At 36.8% G+C, this 20,908-nt stretch overlaps 1 protein-coding gene across 3 annotated transcripts; it reads left to right on the forward strand.

Annotated features, from left to right (window-relative positions):
• Nucleotides 1-272: 272 nt before the first annotated feature.
• On the forward strand, nt 273-3,571 carry LOC122319082 (RNA-binding protein 1-like). 3 transcript variants are annotated; one of them, XR_006244996.1, is made up of 3 exons: nt 273-626; nt 1,589-2,511; nt 2,973-3,571. XR_006244996.1 is itself a non-coding variant. In XM_043136969.1 (2 exons), exons 1-2 carry the CDS (start codon nt 405-407, stop codon nt 2,357-2,359), a joined length of 993 nt encoding a protein of 330 aa, XP_042992903.1. In that variant the 5' UTR covers nt 273-404; the 3' UTR covers nt 2,360-2,704. The 3 variants fall into 3 exon arrangements, 1 of the variants encoding a protein (XP_042992903.1); XR_006244997.1 differs by having other exon boundaries at nt 1,589-2,507; XM_043136969.1 differs by lacking the exon at nt 2,973-3,571 and having other exon boundaries at nt 1,589-2,704.
• The last annotated feature ends 17,337 nt before the right edge of the window (nt 3,572-20,908 follow it).

Genomic DNA, 20,908 nt, shown 5'->3' on the forward strand with positions numbered 1-20,908 from the left:
TTAATTTATATGAATAGAATTTATTTTAAGTAAAATTATAAATAATTGTAAACTAATCATAAAGTACTAGCCTTACATCCTAGCAAATATGAATATTTTTCCATCTTGTTATGATGGGCTTTGAAGAAACCCACTGTTTAGTTCTTATCCAGTTAGATCGGACAGTTAAATGAGACCAGACCGTCAAACTGAATCAAACAAGTCCTAGTCCTACTACAACTCAATCAGATCAGCCCATGTTAGTTAAGACTTCTGAATTCGGATTCCACAACTGTTTTTTTTATTTTTTCTGTTTGCTGTGTTGACTTTTCGGTATTTTGTCAGGGAGTAGCTGCTCTCTCGCTAGACTTCTGTTTCCTAGGGTTTTAGGGTTTTCGATTTTTTTGTCGTGTCTTGGAGCTTCAATGGACTCAGATGAAGCCAAGCTCTTCGTCGGAGGAATTTCTCGGGTGACCAGTGAAGTCATTTTGAGGAAACATTTCGACAAATACGGTACAGTATTGGGCTCCTCCATTGCGAAGGACCGGATCACCAAGAATTCTAGAGGGTTTGGATTCGTCTGGTTCTCCGACTCATCTGCTGCTCATAAAGCCCTTCAAGACTCGCATGTTATTCTGGGAAAAACGGTGAGTTCATTGTATTTTGTTTTTTTTTTTCTTTTCTATTTAGAGAGGAATTTGAACATTTTAATTTTTATATTCTGTTTGGTTGCTGAGAAAATTGCTAAGTTCACCGTCCACATTAAAAAATTATACCACCCTTACTGTTTTGACATACGACCACAAATCCAAGTTTCTATTTTGAGAAGTCCTGTCTTTTGAGTTCAGCCGCTATCTTGGAAAAAGGTGAAAAATTTAATTAGGGGTTTATCCTCATAGTTATGGCCATGTTTAGTTAAACGAGTTTTTCAGATTTATAAAAATTCGAATTCAATCCAAATATTTTTCAATCTCATAAAAAATTTCTATTTTAACATTTCACCCACTCATTTGCTTAGATTTCAATGGAAAAGTAAAACTTAAAAGGCACAAAAATCAAAACAAAAACTATACTAAGAAAATTGTATTCAAATAACTTTTCAACTCTTATCTGTCAACTTTCCATAAACACTGATACAAAATATATTTCAGGAAAATAATTATTCAAATTTTCCAATCTACATTCACAAAACCGAATAGACAGAAAATCTTAAAGAAATTCTCAAAAGTTCGCATTCTCAAAATTTCTCTTCGCCAAACATACCCAGTATGACTGGTTTGGTTACACGAAACCAAACTGGCTCGTCTCGTCTTATCTCATCACCACATATAATCATTCTAACTTTTTCAAATTTCTACAAAAAAATATAGTAAATAATTGAAGTTTTTCAAATCTCAAAATAAAATTAATATTAAGAAATTATATTATAACAATATTTTATTTTATTTTTAACAAAACATCCCATCTCATCTCAATTGTGTAATTTTTAACGAAACAACTCTGTATTTTCTTGCAGTACATTTTTCCAGAAACCAACCAGAATGAACTTTACTGTATATATCAACTTTCTTGTTTTTTAAATTACTATTAATTTTTCATGATCTTTTAGGTAGAAGTCAAAAAAGCAATACCCAGGAGTGAACAACAGCAACATCAAAACCAACAGCAGAATGGAGGATCAAGTAAGGGTAGTAGTATTGACAATGGCGAGAACCAATTTAGGACTAAAAAGATTTTCGTAGGAGGTTTATCAGCTAGTTTAACCGAGGAAGAGTTTAAGAACTACTTTGGGAAGTTTGGTAGTGTTACAGATGTAGTGGTGATGCATGACAGCACAACCCATCGGCCTAGGGGTTTTGGCTTTATCACATTTGATTCAGCGGAGTCTGTGGTGAATGTTATGAAGAATAGCTTCCATGAGCTAAATGGTAGGCTTGTGGAGGTTAAGAGGGCTGTCCCAAAAGAGGTAAATAATGGTAGTGACAGTGGTTTTAACACAAGAATGGAGGGTGGAATAGGGCCTTCTTTCAGTTATTCTCCTTATAGACCTGGATATTGGGTTCTCCCAAGTTATGCACCTTTTCCTGGGTTTGGTGGTGGTGGAGGCTCTCCCTATGGAGCAAGCATTTATGGTGGTTGGTACCCTATTGGAGGATCTGGTAGCATTGGTTCTGGTATTTCTCCACTTGCTCCAAGAAGTCCTTGGTATGGCACCACTGTGATTGGTGCCGGGGCATTACCGTTGCCTCAGAGCAGGGCTTCTGTTAATACTGCATACTTGAGTGGTGGGGTTGGAGTTATGGGTATGGCTGCTGGTGGGTACAGTGGGATTGTTGGACAAAGAGAATTAGAAGCTGAATCAGGCTCTTTGTGGCAATGAACACATGCTAGTTGATATGAAACCACCTTGGATTGAAGGGGTGAAGTTGGATGCATTCTTCATGTTTGAAGGGAAGCATGGTACTACTTTTACCAAAGAAACCAAAGGAGTCAAAGGAAGGGTCATCCGAGCCTTACCGTGTCTAGCTGTAGGTAATTCTAATTGAATGTTCTATAAACTTGTTTGCTGGTGGGGCTAGGTGGTTCTCATAATTGTTCTTTGTAGAAAGTAGATCGCCATCATTGTTTTATTTCTTGGCATGTCATATGTATGGTTTGTTGGTACAGGATTGAGTCTGTAACATAATGGTTTTCAATTCAGCTTCATTCCATGCTGTTCTTCTCATCAATTTTTTGGTTCTGTTAGTGCACTAGTACCCTCAAGATAGAAAAGTGGAGACAAAATGGTACCAAGCATTGCTTATCATACATCCTCACTTCTTGCACAAAGGTTTTGTTGGCTTTTGAACATGTTTAGGTACTGCATATAAAATCTTGATTGCCTGCATTTTGTATATGCATGGCATTGTTAAAATTAAAAGGGGATGGGATTACACTCCATGGGTTGCATGATGTTGAGGGTATACCAATACTAACATTGGATAAAACTCAAGTTATGGTCCTAGCTACAGGAGTCTGTGATTATGCCCCTCTCATGGAACGCAAAGTTTTGAGGATTGGTAGAAATGGGTCATGTGGTGGTTCTTGTTATCCAGCATTGCTGGCGATGGGAATGAGAGTGCTGTGATTCCAAATCAAGGAGCACGGTTCAGGAAACCATGGTTCGGGAAGAACAACAGATGGATCATGAAGAGGGTAGATTGCTGAAGGAAGTTTCAAGAATGAAGAGTCAATAAAGGCATCTCGCAACGATGCCATTTCAACCAGGGAGGAACTGTGCCGTTTCCAGGCCAAGGGGGATGCCAGTTCAACGATGCCGTTTAAAGATAGCTGATACAACGATGTCGTTTCGTTATATTCCTTAAAGTTTTATGTTATCGTTTGTATGCATTTCCATTCTAGAATAGTCCAAATTCTGTTATGCTCCAACCCATGTGTGTTTTACACGTGGAAGGATATTCTCCAAGTAGTGGGTGTAAAAGGGGGGATGGGGTGCATGATAGAGGATGCATAATCATTGTAAGGATTGTTATTTGGAGGAAGGTTTGCCTCGAACAAAACACGGCATGACACTACTGTCACCATTTATCCATTTCAATTCTCTTGTTTCATCTCTCATTCTCATTCCCTCTCATTCTCTCTACATTCTCTCTTTTCCATACATTGTTCCAGACCTACAGTGTACAAGCAGCATCATAGCAATTGGTACTAGAGACCTTAGCTCTGATGGCGGAAGGAACTAGATCCAAGCAGCAGCAGCAGGAAGCCATGCAAAACCAAATTGACCACCATGAAGAAGGCCTGCAAGAAGTAAAATGAAGGTTAGAGCAATTAACTGACATGTTAAGAACCATCATTGCTCAACAGAATGCAAGGGGGGAAAATGCTGATATGCATGATAATAGACGAAATGTGACTAGGGGGGTCAGATTAGAGTTTCCCCATTTTATTGGCCAAAACCCTGCCAGGTGGGTTTTTAAGGCTGATCAATATTTTGATTATCACCAAACACCTCCTGCACAGAGGCTACTTATGGCCTCTTACTACATGAAAGGAAAAGCCTTGATATGGTATCAAGATATCATGGAGAGGGGTCAGAAACTAAACTGGGAGGGTTTTGCTCAGGCTAACCAACTAAGGTTTGGAGCTACTGCCTACGATGACCCAATGAAAGCCTTTACTAGACTAAAATAGACCATCGCCGTAGCTGGTTACAAGGCCTAGTTCGAAGCCCTCTCTAATGGACTAAGGGGTTTGTCCCACACCCACAGACTCAGCTGCTTCCTTAGTGGCTTAAAAGATGACATACGTTTACCTGTGAGAATGCTAAACCCTATCAACCTTAATGCAGCCTTTGGGCTGACTAAGATGTAAGAAGAATACTTGAATAACTCAAAAAATGGGGGTCAAACCAATGGGGGAGAGGAGTACAACCTTACTAGGGAACTCATCTACCCAGTGGGGCCAGAAAATGTCCCAAGAGCCCCGAGAGTTATGTCTGTCCAAATGGAGGAAAGAATGAAAAAGGCCTTATGCTATAATTGTGAGGAGAAATGGAACCCGGGGCATGTTTGTAAAAATTCCAGGGTTTATATGTTACAAGCTGTGGAGGACATGGCAAATGACTTAGGAGAGGAAGACAATGTAGGATTGATACTGATTGAAGAAGAAGAAGCACTAGGAGGGGCCAAGGTGGAACCCGAGATATCCTTAAATGCCATTACAGGTACTCCTAGTTCCAATACCATGAGAATATTGGGAAATGTCTTGGAGGAAAGGGTAGTGGTACTGGTGGATTTGGGAAGCACCAACAACTTTTTAGATCCCTCAATTTTGCAGCAGTGCAGAGGCGAAATGGACAGGTCCAAGAAAATATCTGTCAAGGTGGCAAATGGAGAAATCATCACCAGTGAAGGCTTTATGCAAGTGGAACTTAAAATGCAAGGTATCAAATTCTTTCCTACCTTTTATGTTCTTTCATTAGGGGGTTGTGATGGAGTCTTAAGGGTCCAGTGGCTTGAGAAGCTAGTGCCTATTACTTGGGATTTTGCAATGTTAACAATGGAGTTTGGGTGGGAAGGAAGAAGGGTCCAATTGAAGGGGCTTGAAAGGAAAGGGTTATCCTGGATAACAAGTTGATTTTGGGATTTGTTTGCAAGGGAAAAGGGCTGCTAGTCCAACTATTGTCTATGGAGGGGCAAGTTAGAGAAGAACCTAAAAGTAAGGAGATGTTTGATCTACTGAGTGAACTGTCTGACCTCAAGGACTTCCTCCTATGAGGACTCATGACCATAGAATCCTTATTAAGGAGGGAACCCCTCCAATTTCTACAAGACCATATCGGTATCCCCATTATCTAAAACAGAGATAGAAAAAATAGTCTCTGAGTTACTCAGTACTGGAGTAATAAGACCTAGTACCGGTCCATTTTCAGCTCCTGTTTTGTTAGTAAGAAAGGCTGATGGAGGATGGAGGCTATGTGTTGACTACATAGCCTTAAATCATGAGACTATAAAGGATAGGTTTCTCATACCCATCATCAACGAGCTCTTGGATGAGCTACATGGAGCTCAGATCTTCTCTAAACTGAATTTGAGATCAAGGTACCACCAAATTAGGGTGGTATCAGAAGATGTGCCTAAAACCGCATTTAGGACCCATGAAGGGTACTATAAATTTTTGGTGATGCCCTTTGGGCTCACAAATGCCCCCTCTACCTTTCAAGGGCTAATGAATGCTATTTTTAAGCATTTCCTAAGGAAGTTTGTACTGGTTTTCTTTGATGACATACTAGTCTACAGTAAGGGAGGAGAGGAACATGTGTGGCACCTAAGGCAAGTCTTACAAACTCTAGTGAACCACCAGCTATATGCAAAGAAAAGTAAGTGTCAGTTCGCAGTAAAGGAAATGGGTTACTTGGATCACTTAATAAATGCAGAAGGGGTAAGGGCAGACCCCACAAAAATTGAGGCCACGTTGGACTGGCCTGTCCCTAAGAATCCTAGGTCGTTAAGGGGTTTTCTAGGGTCGACAGGATACTACAGAAAAGTTATTAAAGGATATGGGTTAATTGCCGCCCCTTTAACTAGTTTATTGAGAAAGAATTCCTTTAAGTGGGATAATGGAGCTCAAGAGGCCTTCAGTGAACTAAAATGGGCTGTAATCCAGCCTCCTTTTTTAAGGCTGCCTGATTTCACCCAACCCTTTACAATAGAATGTGATGCTAGTGGGGGAGGGGTTGGGGCTGTCCTAATGTAGAATGGGCAGCCTATAGCCTACCTTAGTAAGGCCTTGAAGGGAAATGCTTTACTACTCTTTTACCTATGAGAAGGAGTTGTTTGCTCTCGTTACTACATTCTAAAAGTGGAGACTTTATGTGTTAGGACAGTCCTTCGTGATAAAGACTGACCAATAGGCCCTAAAGTTCCTTTTGGAGCAGAAAATTGGCATAGTAGCTCAGCATAAATGGATAGCTAAACTCATGGGGTACAATTTTGTAATTGAATATAAGAAAGTGAGGGAAAACCGTGTAGCAGATGCCCTTTCCAGAAAAGGGGAACATGTTGAAATGATACAAGGAAACTTGGCAGTGGTTACCTTCCCAACTCCCCAGTGGGTTGAGGAATTGAAGGGGAGTTACTCTGATTCCCCCGAAGTTCTAAACCTCTAGACTAGACTTAAAAATTAGCTGGAAGTGCCAAAGGGATACACCCTAAGGCATGATCTAATACTCAAGAAAGGGAGGTTACTGGTTGTTCCTGGAAGTCCAAAGGTGTTACAGTCTGTCCATAGTGACCCCCAAGTTGGACATCCTGGGTATCTCATGACTTATCAAAGAGCCAAGAACGATTTTTTTTTTTGGGTTGGAATGAAGAAAGACATCAAGTCCTTTGTAAGAGAGTGCGATGTTTGTCAAGTTACCGAGCATGAAAACCTACCCCTTGCTGGTCTACTGCCGCCTCTTCATATCCCTCAGCAAGCTTGGGAGGATAAATCACTTGATTTCGTAGAAGGATTACCAAAGTCCTATGGGTACAGTGTCATTTTGGTGGTGATAGACAGGTACTCGAAATATGGGCACTTTCTGGCCCTCTCTCATCCCTATACAGCTCAAAAGGTGGTCCAACTATTCTTTGATAAGGTGTTTAAGCTACATGGGTTACCTAAGTCCATCACATCTGACAGGAATCCTGTCTTCCTAAGTTCCTTTTGGAAGGCAGTGTTCGGGTTGCAAGGATTTAGTCTCCACTATAGTGTTCAGCCTACCACTCCCAAACAGATGGTCAGACTGAGGTGTTGAACAAATGCTGGGAGGGATACCTCACGAGCTATGCAGGGGCAAGGCCCAAGACTTGGTCTAAATGGCTATCTATTGCAGAGTGGAGCTACAATACGTCTTTCCAGACCTCATTAAAACTCTCACCCTTTGAGGTACTCTATGGGTACCCTTCTCCTAAGTTGGTCTCATACGTACAAGCACGACAACCAATGAATTAGCAGATCAAGAACTCAAGACAAGAGACCAAATTAGAGCATTAGTACTATAGAATTTAACGGAAGCACAAGGCAGGATGAAACACTTCGAATACAAGAAAGGAACAGAGAGGCAGTTTAAGATAGGAGATTGGGTTTACCTCCATCTTCAACCCTACCTACAGAAGATCGTGGCCATGAACCGCAACATGAAGCTCGCTCCCAGGTTCTACGGACCTTTCTAGGTGACTCAGAGGTTGGGGACCGTAGCGTACCGCTTGGATTTGCCACCATTGTCAAGATTCCAACCAGTATTCCATGTCTCTAGCCTAAAAAATAAACTAGGTGCTCGGATCTTTCCACTTCCAACTCTTCCTCTCGTAAATGACGATGGAGATGTAATGGCAAAACCCGCGATGATAGTGAATCGAAGACTCAAAAGGCTAGAAAAAACGGCTGTGACAGAGGTACTCGTGAAGTGGATTGGGGCTTCGAACGAAGGAAACACTTGGGAAATCTTGGATCGATTAAGAGGGCTTTACCTTCACCTTGTGGGCAAGGTCCTCTAAGTGGGGAGATTGCTGTGATTCCAAATCAATGAGCACGGTACAGGAAACCATGGTTCGGGAAGAATAACAGATGGGTTGTGAAGATGGTAGATTGCTGAAGGAAGTTTCAAGAATGAAGAGTCAATAAAGGCATCTCGCAACGATGTCGTTTCAACCAGGGAGGAACGGTGCCATTTCCAGTCCAAGGGGGATGCCAGTTCAACAATGCCATTTAGAGATAGCTGATTCAACGATATCGTTTAGTTATATTCCTTAAAGTTTTATGTTACCGTTTGTATGCATTTCCATTCTAGAATAGTCCAAATTCTATTATGCTCCAACCCATGTATTTTTTACGCGTGGAGGGATATTCTCCAGGTAGTGGGTGTAAAAGAGGGGACGGGGTGCATGACAGATGATGCAAAATCATTGTAAGGATTGTTATTTGGAGGAAGGGTTTGCCTCGAACAAAACCCGGCGTGACACTATTGTGACCATTTATCCATTTCAATTCTCTTATTTCATCTCTCATCCTCTTTCCCTCTCATTCTCTCTACATTCTCTCTTTTCCATACATTGTTCCAGACCTACAGTGTATAAGCAGCATCATAGTAGAGAGTAGCTAAGAGAGAGAGGTTTTTGGTTGGTTGTACCCTGTTGGAAATTTGGACCTCCCAAATTCACCCCTCTAGGGTCTACCTTTTGCAGGAATAACAAGAAAAATAGAGAAATAATAACAATACAAGATTTTACGTGGAAACTCCTAAACAGGAGAAAAATCACCAGACCCAGAGAAGAAAATACACTATGTGAAAAATTATTACAATCACATAATTTCTCTCCTCACCCCAAACACACCCACAAAGCTTTCTCCACTAGAAAAACTTTAACTCACACCTCTTCCCATTTTACAAAAATGGACAACAGAGAAATTTAACTAGAGTTAAAAGTTACTAACTAAGCATTTGACTGGTGCACTTAAACTAAGAGGCTAAGCCTCTTATTTATTCCTATTTCCCATCCATGTGGGACTAACCAAAGGAGCAAAAAGTCCAACAATCTCCACCTTGCGACTTTGACTGGTCCCACAGCCAAACTCCACCTCAATGAAGATCTTCATAGTTTCCGCTATCATGCTTCACCATAAAAGCATAGCCACTTAGAATAAATCAATTCCAAGCATTTTACTTCGGCCCATGTCGAAAACAATCTTGCTGAAAATTATGGTGTAACTTCCACGTTTGGCTCTCCTGGAAGTTCATCAGCCATCGACATGAATTTCCACCACACACCTTGCATTAATACCAAACCAATGCCCGTGTGCAAACTTGTGGACCTGCTAATATTAACACATCCTCTATCATGGCAACTTTGGGAATTAGCAGCATGCCATAAGAATGTACATGTCTCATTTTTCATGGAGAGAGACACAACATTAGCATCAATACCAGTATCTCCATTTACTGACTTGGAGCCACTTGCCGAATCCGCTCCTTGTACTAGCCGTTTCACCAGTCGCTAGTATCACTGTTGACTTCAAGGGTTGATCTGCCCTTCAACGCCTTGTGTAAACCAATTTCTCCACCTCAAATCTGATAGAATTTGAAACCATACTTTCTAACATTGCTTTGATGAATTGACCGTAGAAATGAATAGTACCTCACTAAGTCAGTTCCCAGGAAAGATTGGAGGGTCACAATGGACACACTTAAAATTTTCAATCTCCTAGACAGAACCTCCTTAGACTATACATATCCACACTACCACACCAAAACTCCACCCCACAAAAAGAACCTAGTGGCTCTGATACCAATTGTTGGGAATTTAGACCTCCCAAATTCACTCCTCTAGGATCTACCCTTTGCAGGAATAATAAGAAAAATAGAGAAATAATAACAACACAAGATTTTATGTGGAAACTCATAAACAGGAGAAAAACCACCAGACCTAGAGAAGAAAATACACTATGTGAAAAATTATTACAATCACATAATTTTTCTCCTCACCCCAAACACACCCACAAAGCTTTCTCCACTAGAAAAACTTTAACTCACACCTCTTCCCATTTTACAAAAATGGACAACAGAGGAATTTAACTAGAGTCAAAAGTTACTAGCTAAGCATTTGACTGGTGCACTTAAACTAAGAGGCTAAGCCTCTTATTTATAAGCCTTGAGAGCTTGCTCCTTCCCATTTCCCATCCATGTGGGACTAACCAAAGGAGCAAAAAGTCCAACAGTACCTGACATATATGGTTAATGGAGGTGAAAGTTCTTGATTATCTTGTTCAAGAGTTGGTTTAAGTTGGTTTCTATTTTGGGGAAAAAGACGCTATTATTGTGAATTTAAGAAGCTCAAAAGGGTGAATGGGCTGTAAGAACAGAGATGAACAGAACATTCCTTACAGAGAATGGAAGCATTAACAAAAGACATTAGTGGGAGATGTGTTAGTGGATGGATTTATCACGGAGTAGAATGCTAATTAACAAAAGAAACCATGAAAGAGGGGATGAGGAAAAAGTTGCAAGACTTGCTTGGCAAGAATCAAGATGTATGACTGACCTCAACAGAAAATTGAAGAGAAATGGAAACAACTTACAAGCGATTGAGTTCGGTACTTCCTTCTATAAAATTATTGACTCTAGAGATATATTAATATGGAGAAGACATAGAAAAGAAATGATTGCAACAGTGGACTCGAAATTGTAACCTCCCATTGTCTATCTCCAATAGCATGCCAGTCGATATGAAGACAGAATTATAGAAAGTGTGCAGTGAGGGGACCAGTCAAACCATCATGCATTTAGAGCGACAGGTGAGTTGGATTCATATCAGGTAAAGATATTCAGCTAATAAACAAGCGGCATGTGAGTATGGCATGCTCATGATTTCCTACCTCGGTAAAATGTAATAAGCCTATTAATGATATTTGCACTCTTAGAGTGTATAAGTTTCATTTACTTCATTTTAAAAAAATAGATAAATCTTATATTTACATTAAAAATATATATAAAAATAAAAAAAAATATTCTTTTAATAGGAGACTTCACTTATTTCAAAGTGAATTCGTGGGGGTTATACACCCTAGCTTATTATTAGCATGTAGCACTAGCATTGAGGCAAGTGCCTAGTCAAATTTTGGTTAAGAAGAGCAAAATTGCATTTGAGTTTTGAGCTCCAATAATTTAAAACTTTCTCCAAATTTGGCCAACTACCATTTCCAAAACAATATTTTACTATAAAAATATTATGTTGGATAATTAGGTTGAGGAAAAAAATAACTTTTATCCAAATTTTAGACTTTACAATGACTAGTTCATTGTCATTGTTCTAGAGGAACGTATAGCAATTTAGCAATGAGTAATGTAACATATAGGTACTTTTGCATATTTATTGTGTATTTCATTGATGTGATTGATTAGATTATTATCCAATTAATTACATTAATAAAGTGTGTAAAATAGTATATAAAAGTGACTAACATAGAATCTTTGTTTAGCAAATGACTGAATTAATCGGCTTTAAATCAATCTGGGCCAAGCCTACAAACCAGGCCTTCGGCTTCCAACAAAGAAATACGTCTAAAGTTCTGCCATGCAATAATAGTTTGGCTGGGCTTATACAGTCATCTGAAGCTTGCATGAATGGGCCTCGGTTGAGTCCAAATTAGCTGGGTTTGTTACATAAAAGCTCATGTTTAACGATGGGTGAATCATATACGTGGCTTCCTTTGTGGACTCCGACCAACCAATAACATTGTGTAAAACTTTGGATAGCTGCGATTTGGTAAGTCTATTGGTATCAGTTTTCCACTCCCCGCGGGACAATGGCGCAGGCATATCTCACGTGTAAAATAGATAATGTTATATGTAATTATGGGTTGTATAAATCCAATATATTCATTTTAAATAAGAGTAGAGTTTACTACTAAATTTTATTTTTTTTAATGTAAATTTTATATTTATTCGTTTAAAAAAATACATGATTTTTTATATATTCTATAACTATAAATATCATTTCTAAAAATATATATAAGCCATTGGAGTTAACTGCAAATTGCCATATAGCCAAAAAGATAAAAAAAAAAAACCCTGATGGGGGTTAAGTTCTTGTTCCTAACTAGAAAGGAAGTTGTAACGCAGCCAAACACAGGTTCTAACAAACCAGGATGACTTAAAAATGCCTAGTGATTGAACATATCTCCAACTGTATTGTAGCACAGGTGACAGACAGTAAATGGAGATCCGGTTTAATAGACTAGGCAGTCTTCTCTAAAGGCTACCCAGAGCCGTCATAACAGAAATCGATAGGCCTCCTATATGTATATAGCTGAGGTTGTCCATCGAGCCAGACTCTGCGCTAAGAACCACAAGTTACTTCAAGTTTGTGTAGGTGTTTTCCTAATCAATTCTGGGCAAAGCTGATAAAAGGTCATGGTTGACCATCTTTACATGTTGGACCATGGCGACCATCTACTAATAACTACATTAGTAGATATTTAGGAGGTCCGAAATCCGAGATCAAATCCTTTGACAGTAGATACGTAAAAAAATTGGTGGATTTTTTATCCGAACAGAGATATTTAATTTTGCTTTTCTATTGAGATTTTATAAATAAGAATTTTAAATTTTAAAATTAAATATTAAAATATTATATTTTAATATTATTATTATTTTAAAAATTAAAAAAATTAAAAAAAATTTGAATTGTTTATTATATTTTATATAGTAATTTAAAAAAATTATAATAATAAGATGAAAATTTTATATTTGAGATGAAAAATCTCAATGACCAAACCGAATCTAAGAGAAGAGTTAAATTAAAATTAAAATTAAAATTTAAAAAAAATATTATTAATATAATTTTTTTTAATTCAAGTTTTGATGATAATATTATAAAAATAAGGTTTTTTAGATAAAATTAATTTTTATAAATTTTTTCTTACACGAATTATAAAAATATTAAGCAAATATACATAAACAGTAATAAATCTCTCAAATTGGGACGAGATTTTTCAAAAACAAAAATAAAAAATTATGGCTTTCGCTTTAGACGAGATTTCTATAAATTCATGCTTGTGATTGTTTAACCGCATTAATGAGGCAGTGATACAGACCAGGTGTTACGAACTTACGATTAGGTCAAGAATTCAAATATTTATCGGTCTTGAGTTAAAGTCGATCGGTATTGTTACCCTTCTCGTAAAAGAGATGCCCTATAGCGCCCATTAATGTGAAAAGAAAACACTTTAAAGAGGGCGTGGGGATCGCTTTGATGATCTTAGTAAAGCCGATCGATCGAATATGTTTGCTCCAAAAAAACCCACAACCACTTTAAAAGGAAACATCCTATCCATATATATATATATATATAAATCGTAGTCTTCTTCCATTAACAAGCAAAAAGCTGGAAAGATAAAGTTCAGATCGATGAACATAGTAAAGCCTAGGTCTCAAAGAGAATGCATGGCGACAAAGAGCATGAATTATTGTTTGAGCGAGGAGCCCACCTAACGCTTTCAAAGCTGGAAAAAGTGAGGCTTTGAATTCTTACAACTACAATATGCTTTAATGTCCTTCATTCTTTTGGGAACGAAAAGAACAAAGCTGGGTGGTGTGTCTAATTCTATTAAAGAGTACTGACGTTTGGTTAAATATTTAATATGAAATAAAATAAGATTGCATTTGGCTTAGGCATGATAAAGTCATCTGAATTTTTATTATATAGATCAGTCGAGATAGATAATCCAGTTTGGGACTAACTTTGATCATTGATAAGAATTGCAAGGCAAGTTCTAGGGTTTGAAAACTAGAGAGCGGGACAGACTCACGTCTGCTCTGGATCTAGTTGTCTTTCTCGGTTGGGTAGCCATCATCCAGTGTGATATTCTGATTCCTAAACATTTTTTTTCTTTCTGCTGAGTAATGGCCTGGCACCTCATTAAGGGCTTTATCTCCGGGATCTTTCTCTAGATTTTGTTTGGATTTTTGTGTTCTCACGTGATTCTCATTAATTTCTCTGTACATGCCCTCCTCCTCCTGTGGGCTGGGCCTCACTTTGGAGAGCTCTCTTAAATCTTATGCCCTCCCATACGAACAAGTTTGAATGAATTAAATTTACTTTGAAAATATGTCATCCCCACAAATTTATAAATATATATTTTCAAAAAGAAAACAAGTCGGATACCACGATCAGGAAGCCAGTAACCCCCCAATAACCATTTTGATTGATAGGCAACTTCTAGATCTCTCAAACTACAAATTTGAATACTCCGACAAAATATGGCAACTTTAAGATCTATTTGTTTACTTAAACTTAAATTATTTTATCTCATCTCACCATTATAATTTTTTCAAATTTCTTTATAAAACAATTCAACTTTTTTCAAATTTTGAAACAAAATTAATATTAAAAAAATTATATTATAATAATATTTTATTCAATTTTTAACAAAACATTTTATCTTATCTCATCTAAATTATATAACCAAACGACTTGTTTGATTATAGGGCAGATTGAGAAGGGTAGATTGGGGGGTCGGGAAGTGCATTAATGTAGAGGAGCACATATATATTTTTTTTCTTCGCAAAAAAGGGAACGTGGGGGTGACCAACATAGCAATCATCATTAGGTGTGACCATAGGAGCTCCTCCTGAATGCCGAAAGTCTAATTTGAGCCATGGCTACTATCCCAAGGATGAGTCCATTACCACCGCATTCTCAAAGTATACGGGTGTTTTAAAACTCATCTCATGGTCTAAAAGTCAGGCTTTACTATCACAAGTGATTTCAACTTATATTCTAACTTAATTCTTAACCTCAAAACCATGAAATACTAATTCGTACAACTGGATTACCACCTTAGTGGTTGGGAGCGCATATATATAAAGTGAGGCTCATGATGCTACAAGTTATGTGAACAACTCTCTTTGTACTCAATTAGGGACGTTATAATTTTTATCATCATCATCATCATCATCATTAGTGTTATCTTTATATAGTGTCAGACAAATAAATTGACCATGATTAGTAGTACAATTAATTAAGAGATGAATACTTTTTCAGAAAAATGAAAGCAATAATGCAAACCATCCCTTTCTCACTTTGTTAATTAATGGGTGGAGTAATGGTAAATACTCGGGTTTTTTCACAGCTCGTTTTATAACTTTGTTCAAATTGTAAACGGTTATATAAAACTGAAAATTCAAATCGACTGAAAAAATAAATTTTTTTTTCAAGAAATAGCATTATCATATCAATAAATGAAAAAATGAATTGTAAAAAGGTATACAAATATCATTCAAAATTGTGAAACAAATATAAAATATTATACTTTGATATGATGCTTGGCCATCTTGATGACAGGCCAAAAGGCTGTGGTAATCAGACCTGGGAGAAATCGAAAGAAGGAGACACAGTAAAAGGAAAGAAGCACCACGTCCCAATCCCATGCATTTAGGTTCTACTTAAAAAGGCAGGCCGGCTGGTGAAAATAAAAGGAACAAGGATGAAAAGTGAAATGTGAGAGGCAGCATGAAGCTCTTTCCTAGCTAAAGCCATGATAATAATCCGAAAAAATAAAAAAGAAAAAAATCGTAGTGGTCTCAGTACTGCGCTAGTGCTGGTCGACTTACTCATCATTGTTATCTAACCAAAAAGAAATGAAAAACAGATCCAGGGTAATAAGTTCTCCCATGCACCTCGATGATCTCCAGAACTTCTTTTTGCCTCCGAAACTCATTCGTCCTTTCATGGTTCAAAACACCATCATTCCCATTTGAAATTCTGTCGCCTTGAAGATATTACTTCCATGCACATCTGCAAGCAGCATTATATATATGTGTGTATATGTATATATATATTCCCACTCAAAAAGGATTCCAAGAGATCTAAATAGCATGACAATTCCCAGAAAACCCTTGCAATAATAATATCAGCACTCCCTGCCAATTAAGTACAGATAAAAAGAGAAAGCAGTAGCTCAAAAGGTACTAGAATTTGACCAGGAAACGCGCAATCAGGAAATAGAGAATAGTAACTAAGGTATATTTCCATTGATCGTGATGGAAGTGGTACATATGTATGGATAACAGCCTATACGATATGCAAATATATATAGTGCCCACCTATAAACAACGTAGAGGAGCATGATATGGATAACGTTTACTTTACTAGCTAGCTACCTTTTTGACCTTTCAACGCTTCAGATCGAGTTGGGAAAAAGAAAAGAAAATGAAAGAGATGAAAACCTATTTGAAAATCATTTATATTTTGGTTGTGAAGATCCCAAAGTTAAAAAGAGAAGCAAGTGAATCATTTTGAAACAATAAAAATAGATCAATTAATAGACGTTGGCTCACAAACTGGGAAAATTAAACACCTTGGAAAGAAGAAGGAAAAAAAATCTTTCACGCGGGATTCGAATTAACTACGTACATCATGATGCCATTATATGAAAATTGCACCAATAATAATAAAACAATTTCTTTCAAAAACATGTGAAGGTCAGGAAACGTGCAGCATTAACTGAAATATGCTTACGTTCGCTGAAAAATGTATAAAATTAATATTGAACACTACTGTTTGAGAATAGAAAATCAAATAGATTTTCCACACGGGGGTCCCTCTACTCATCATTCCTGGAATATTTCAAGTATATCACAGACCCACTACGGTGCTTTTTGTCTGGAAGCAGTTGTTGACTATATATATTTTCTTGCTATATATATGATAAAGCTAATGGAGTTTCTGTTCTTCATGTATCGTTTTATATAATTAGTTAAAGAAAGCACCGAAAAGAATGGATATTCCCACTCGCTTGAAAGAGCGTGTGGTATATGTGGCAATATTGCAATTTTGTATACTTGATTTATTTATACATTTTTCGAATACAATCTAAATCATTGATTAACCTAATTATCACCATTTAGTAATATTCTTATAATTTTTGGATTAATGGTCAGTCTATAACAATATGCCTCAAATCATGAATGGGCAACTAATAGTATTAGGTTAGTGTCAATATTAATGTGATACATATGCCATGGACTTTGTATTTGGAAGTGGGTGATGCTACTCCCACCGTTGGGACTCCCGCTAGAACAATTGCATTAATTTATTTTTTTTACGTGTATTTTTTTAATACTGCTAAATATCTTTAAAAAAAATTTTACAATATCACTAAAAAACTTCCTTAATTATAAAGTTAAAAAAATAAAAAAATTCTAGCGGGAGCCCCTAATGGAAAGCCTAGCATTATTCTTTGGAAGTAGTATATATATAACACTATATATAATGGAATATTGATAGAATTAAGGTTGAAATTAAATTTAATTAAATTAATGTTTTTTAACAGTAATAAGAATTGATTAGGCTCTCAACTAAGATCACTAGAGAAAAGACTATCTAATCAATATCAGTAAAATCATTCAATGGAAAGTTATGATTTTAAGGATTAGTCCTAAGATCGATATGGTACTCAAATGTAAGTGGCCGAGTATCAATAATTAAATAACATGCAATCTGTCATTATTGCTTTAATTTTGACAAAGCTGGTCACTAATATTCAGTTGGCTGGTGCGAATTGCATATAATAACGCTAAGGAAACTCCACGTGGACCACATGAGCATTCACATATGATATTGTAATAATATTCGTACTCTGGCTCCAGAAAATTCCACGTCAAGTTTTGCATGCATTTTTTCCCCTTCTAATTGGGTGGTGTCAATAGAATCTCCAGCTAAAAACGCACGTAGTTGGACCTATACTCCTTTGACTGGAGCAAGCCCTTGACGCACCAGGAGGATTATATTGCAAGAAAGAAAAAAGCAACACTCACCAATAGATAGGTCCCATTGGGTCCCCATAATTTTTTATTTTATTTTATATTTTTTAAACTTAATGATTAAAAAAGTATTTTTTAGTGATATTATAAAATTTTTTTAAGAAAATATTTAAAAATATAAAAAAATGAATAAATAAAATTAAAAAATAAAATTTGTTCTTGTCGGAACGAGTCTCGTGCTACGTCCACTACATCCTCGATGAATGTAGTATGGCTTTGTAAGAAAGTTGTTTATTTGTTGTCATTTATTTTTTTTAGAATAATTATTTTTTATTAAAATAAGTATATTCTCTTTATAAATAATTATTATCGTCGAAAATAGCTCGTCGTAAATATTCAATTTTTGTTTCTGTAGTCATGAGTATATTAGGTATCATTTGGATAGTGAGTGAAGATAACATTTAATAGTTGAATAAATATTATTATTGTTTTGATATTTGAAAAAGTTGAATTGTTTATTATATTTTGTGTGAAAATTTGATAAACATGTAATAATAATATGAGATGAAATACTTTTACTATCCAAACGGAGCTAAGTTTCCATCTTGGGATATAAATTCAATGTCTGGGCTAATAAGCTCACTAATAATAATGCCCACTAACACACATATATATATTCTATATTATTTTCACCTCGGCATGCTTATTTAAATTAAACACCGAGGAATGGTAAATGGGTGAGATTGAACTCTTATAGATCAGGTAGCAACCAATAATTCAATGAAAGTGCATAAGTTTCAATAATCTATGATTTTTCACCGTGTACAAACTATTATAGAATGAATAGGTATAATAAGGACAGTTAATGCCATAAATTTGCACAATAGACTGGAAGAGATGAAAGAATGATTCTCGGCCCATGTTGATGATTCGGGCTACGATATAGTGCTATTCGCATTCATGCATGAAATAAATAATAAATAAGTAAATAAAATAAATAAAGAGAAACAAATGGATTTATGTGGTTTGGCATAATGCCAATATTCACGGGTTGTTTAGGGGAGAAATTTACTATAATAGACGATTTTACAATCTCTCATGACTTCACATATCTTACAATACAATGGAGTAATTTCATATTTCGAAAAATTTAAGATAATGCCTCCCTTGAGAGAAGGACATTTAGAATCATTGTGTATAGTGAAGTTTGTACGTAAAGACCTTTTGTGGAGAGCGTTTTGAATCATTGTGTTCGATAGAGTCTATATGTAGGGAGCTTCTGTAGAAAGACTGTCATATTTGTGGGGATCTCCTCATTATATAGAGATCTATTTCCCTAGAATGATTCAATTTGTCTTATGAGTCTCTCTTTTTTTTTAAGAATAAGAGTGTCCTTCATTTTAAGAGTTTGAGCCTACTTGTCTTATCTATTCTTGACTTTATCTCTCATGGATAAATACATAATTTTATCCATTCATTTATTTTTAGCGATGGTTGGATCTAGTCAATCTTATCCTAACAAGAACATCAAGTACTATATATTGCAATGGAAAGCAAGGACTACACAAAGCATGCAGTTCACATCTACAACATTAATCCATGACAACTTCGTTGTTGCTAGTTGGGATTATCATTGGAAGGGATGTTACATCCCCTATTAGGCCTAACTGAGAGGGATACTTGTATCATTCTCGGGCCAAGCCGAGTTTATATTAAGGGGCCCTCAATGTTTAAAGGTATGCTTGATCCACGGGTTGCATAAAGGGTAAGAGGCATGGGGCCTGGGAGATAGGAAAGCAAATATAGAATGATGGGGTACAAACATCATTGACATCGTCCTGCACATGCACGTAATGATAGGACCATGCCGTCAAATGACTGACACACACGAGTAGGGATCACAATGAGGTGCTTTACTGCTGATAGGGTGAGCAACACAACCCCTTGACCTTGACAAGAATATGCGGGGAGTGGTTGCACCCATCAACCTGCCACAAGGATGTAATCCGAGAAGGCAACACCCCGTCTCGTATGAAATATAGGCACCTCTTATGTGAGATATATAGGACCACCTTTGTGACGCCCCCAAATTTCATTTGGGATCGGACGGACATTTGAAGCGTCGAGACATGCAACACAATGTTATCTGCCCTCGTTCATGACATATAAGATGCAATATTCCTAACATGCATCTAACAATATGCAATATTCGCAGCGGATAATTTTTTTTTTTTAGCAATACTATGCACCAAATTGAAAATATTCCAAATACTTAAAACATATTTCATACATAAAAATCCATTGAACAACTAAGATCACAACACTAGTCCAAAATGGTTATGATCCAAAAAGTAGTAGAGATGCAACTCAATCGTACAAGTAGTAATTTACGTTAATTACTATATCAACATTTATGTCGCACCGTCACTTAGTCAACTGTGTCTAGTTGATCAGCTCCTGATTCTCCTTCAGGTCCTGTAACAAGATCTACCATTCGGGGGGAATGGTAGTTGGGACTACCAAAGTGAGATTTGATTACAAATCTCAGTAAGTTAACAAAAAACTTCCACACAAGCTAATGATGCATGGATGACAGTAAAAACATAAATGCATAATCAAATTCATAAGTAATTAAAGCATAACTTGGAGTACAACATAGCATAATTGACATAACTTAAATTGAAACATGAACTGAACTTGACTTGACATGAACTTGATTTGAAACTTGACTTAGCATGAACTTGCTTTAAAACTTGAATTAACATGAAAAATATATACTCCACAGTTGTTGTGGCCCCATGTATTCTACACAAACTTGACTTAACATGAAAAATACATACTCCACAGTTGTTGTGGCCCCATGTATTCTACGTGTAAATACATACTCCACAATTGTTGTGACCCCATGTATTCTACGAAAACTTATTCTTTAACTGCTTAAATACATACTCCACAGTTGTTGTGGCCCCATGTATTCTACGTGTCACAATTGCTGTGTCTCACGTAGTGTATGCGCCACAATTGCTGTAACCCCATACATAAGTAATTAAGATAAAACGTGACTGGAATACGAAATGACTGAAACCCTGACGTAACATAACGTGAATTGAACATAACTTGAAA

This window comes from Carya illinoinensis, chromosome 8 (genome assembly GCF_018687715.1).
Source record: "Carya illinoinensis cultivar Pawnee chromosome 8, C.illinoinensisPawnee_v1, whole genome shotgun sequence".
Taxonomy (NCBI): Eukaryota; Viridiplantae; Streptophyta; class Magnoliopsida; order Fagales; family Juglandaceae; genus Carya; species Carya illinoinensis.

Coding starts and splice junctions, on each gene's coding strand:
- LOC122319082 (XM_043136969.1), top strand. CDS start 405: ATGGACTCAGATGAAGCCAAGCTCTTCGTCGGAGGAATTTCTCGGGTG. Junction 627..1,588: donor ATGTTATTCTGGGAAAAACG/GTGAGTTCATTG, acceptor ATGATCTTTTAG/GTAGAAGTCAAAAAAGCAAT.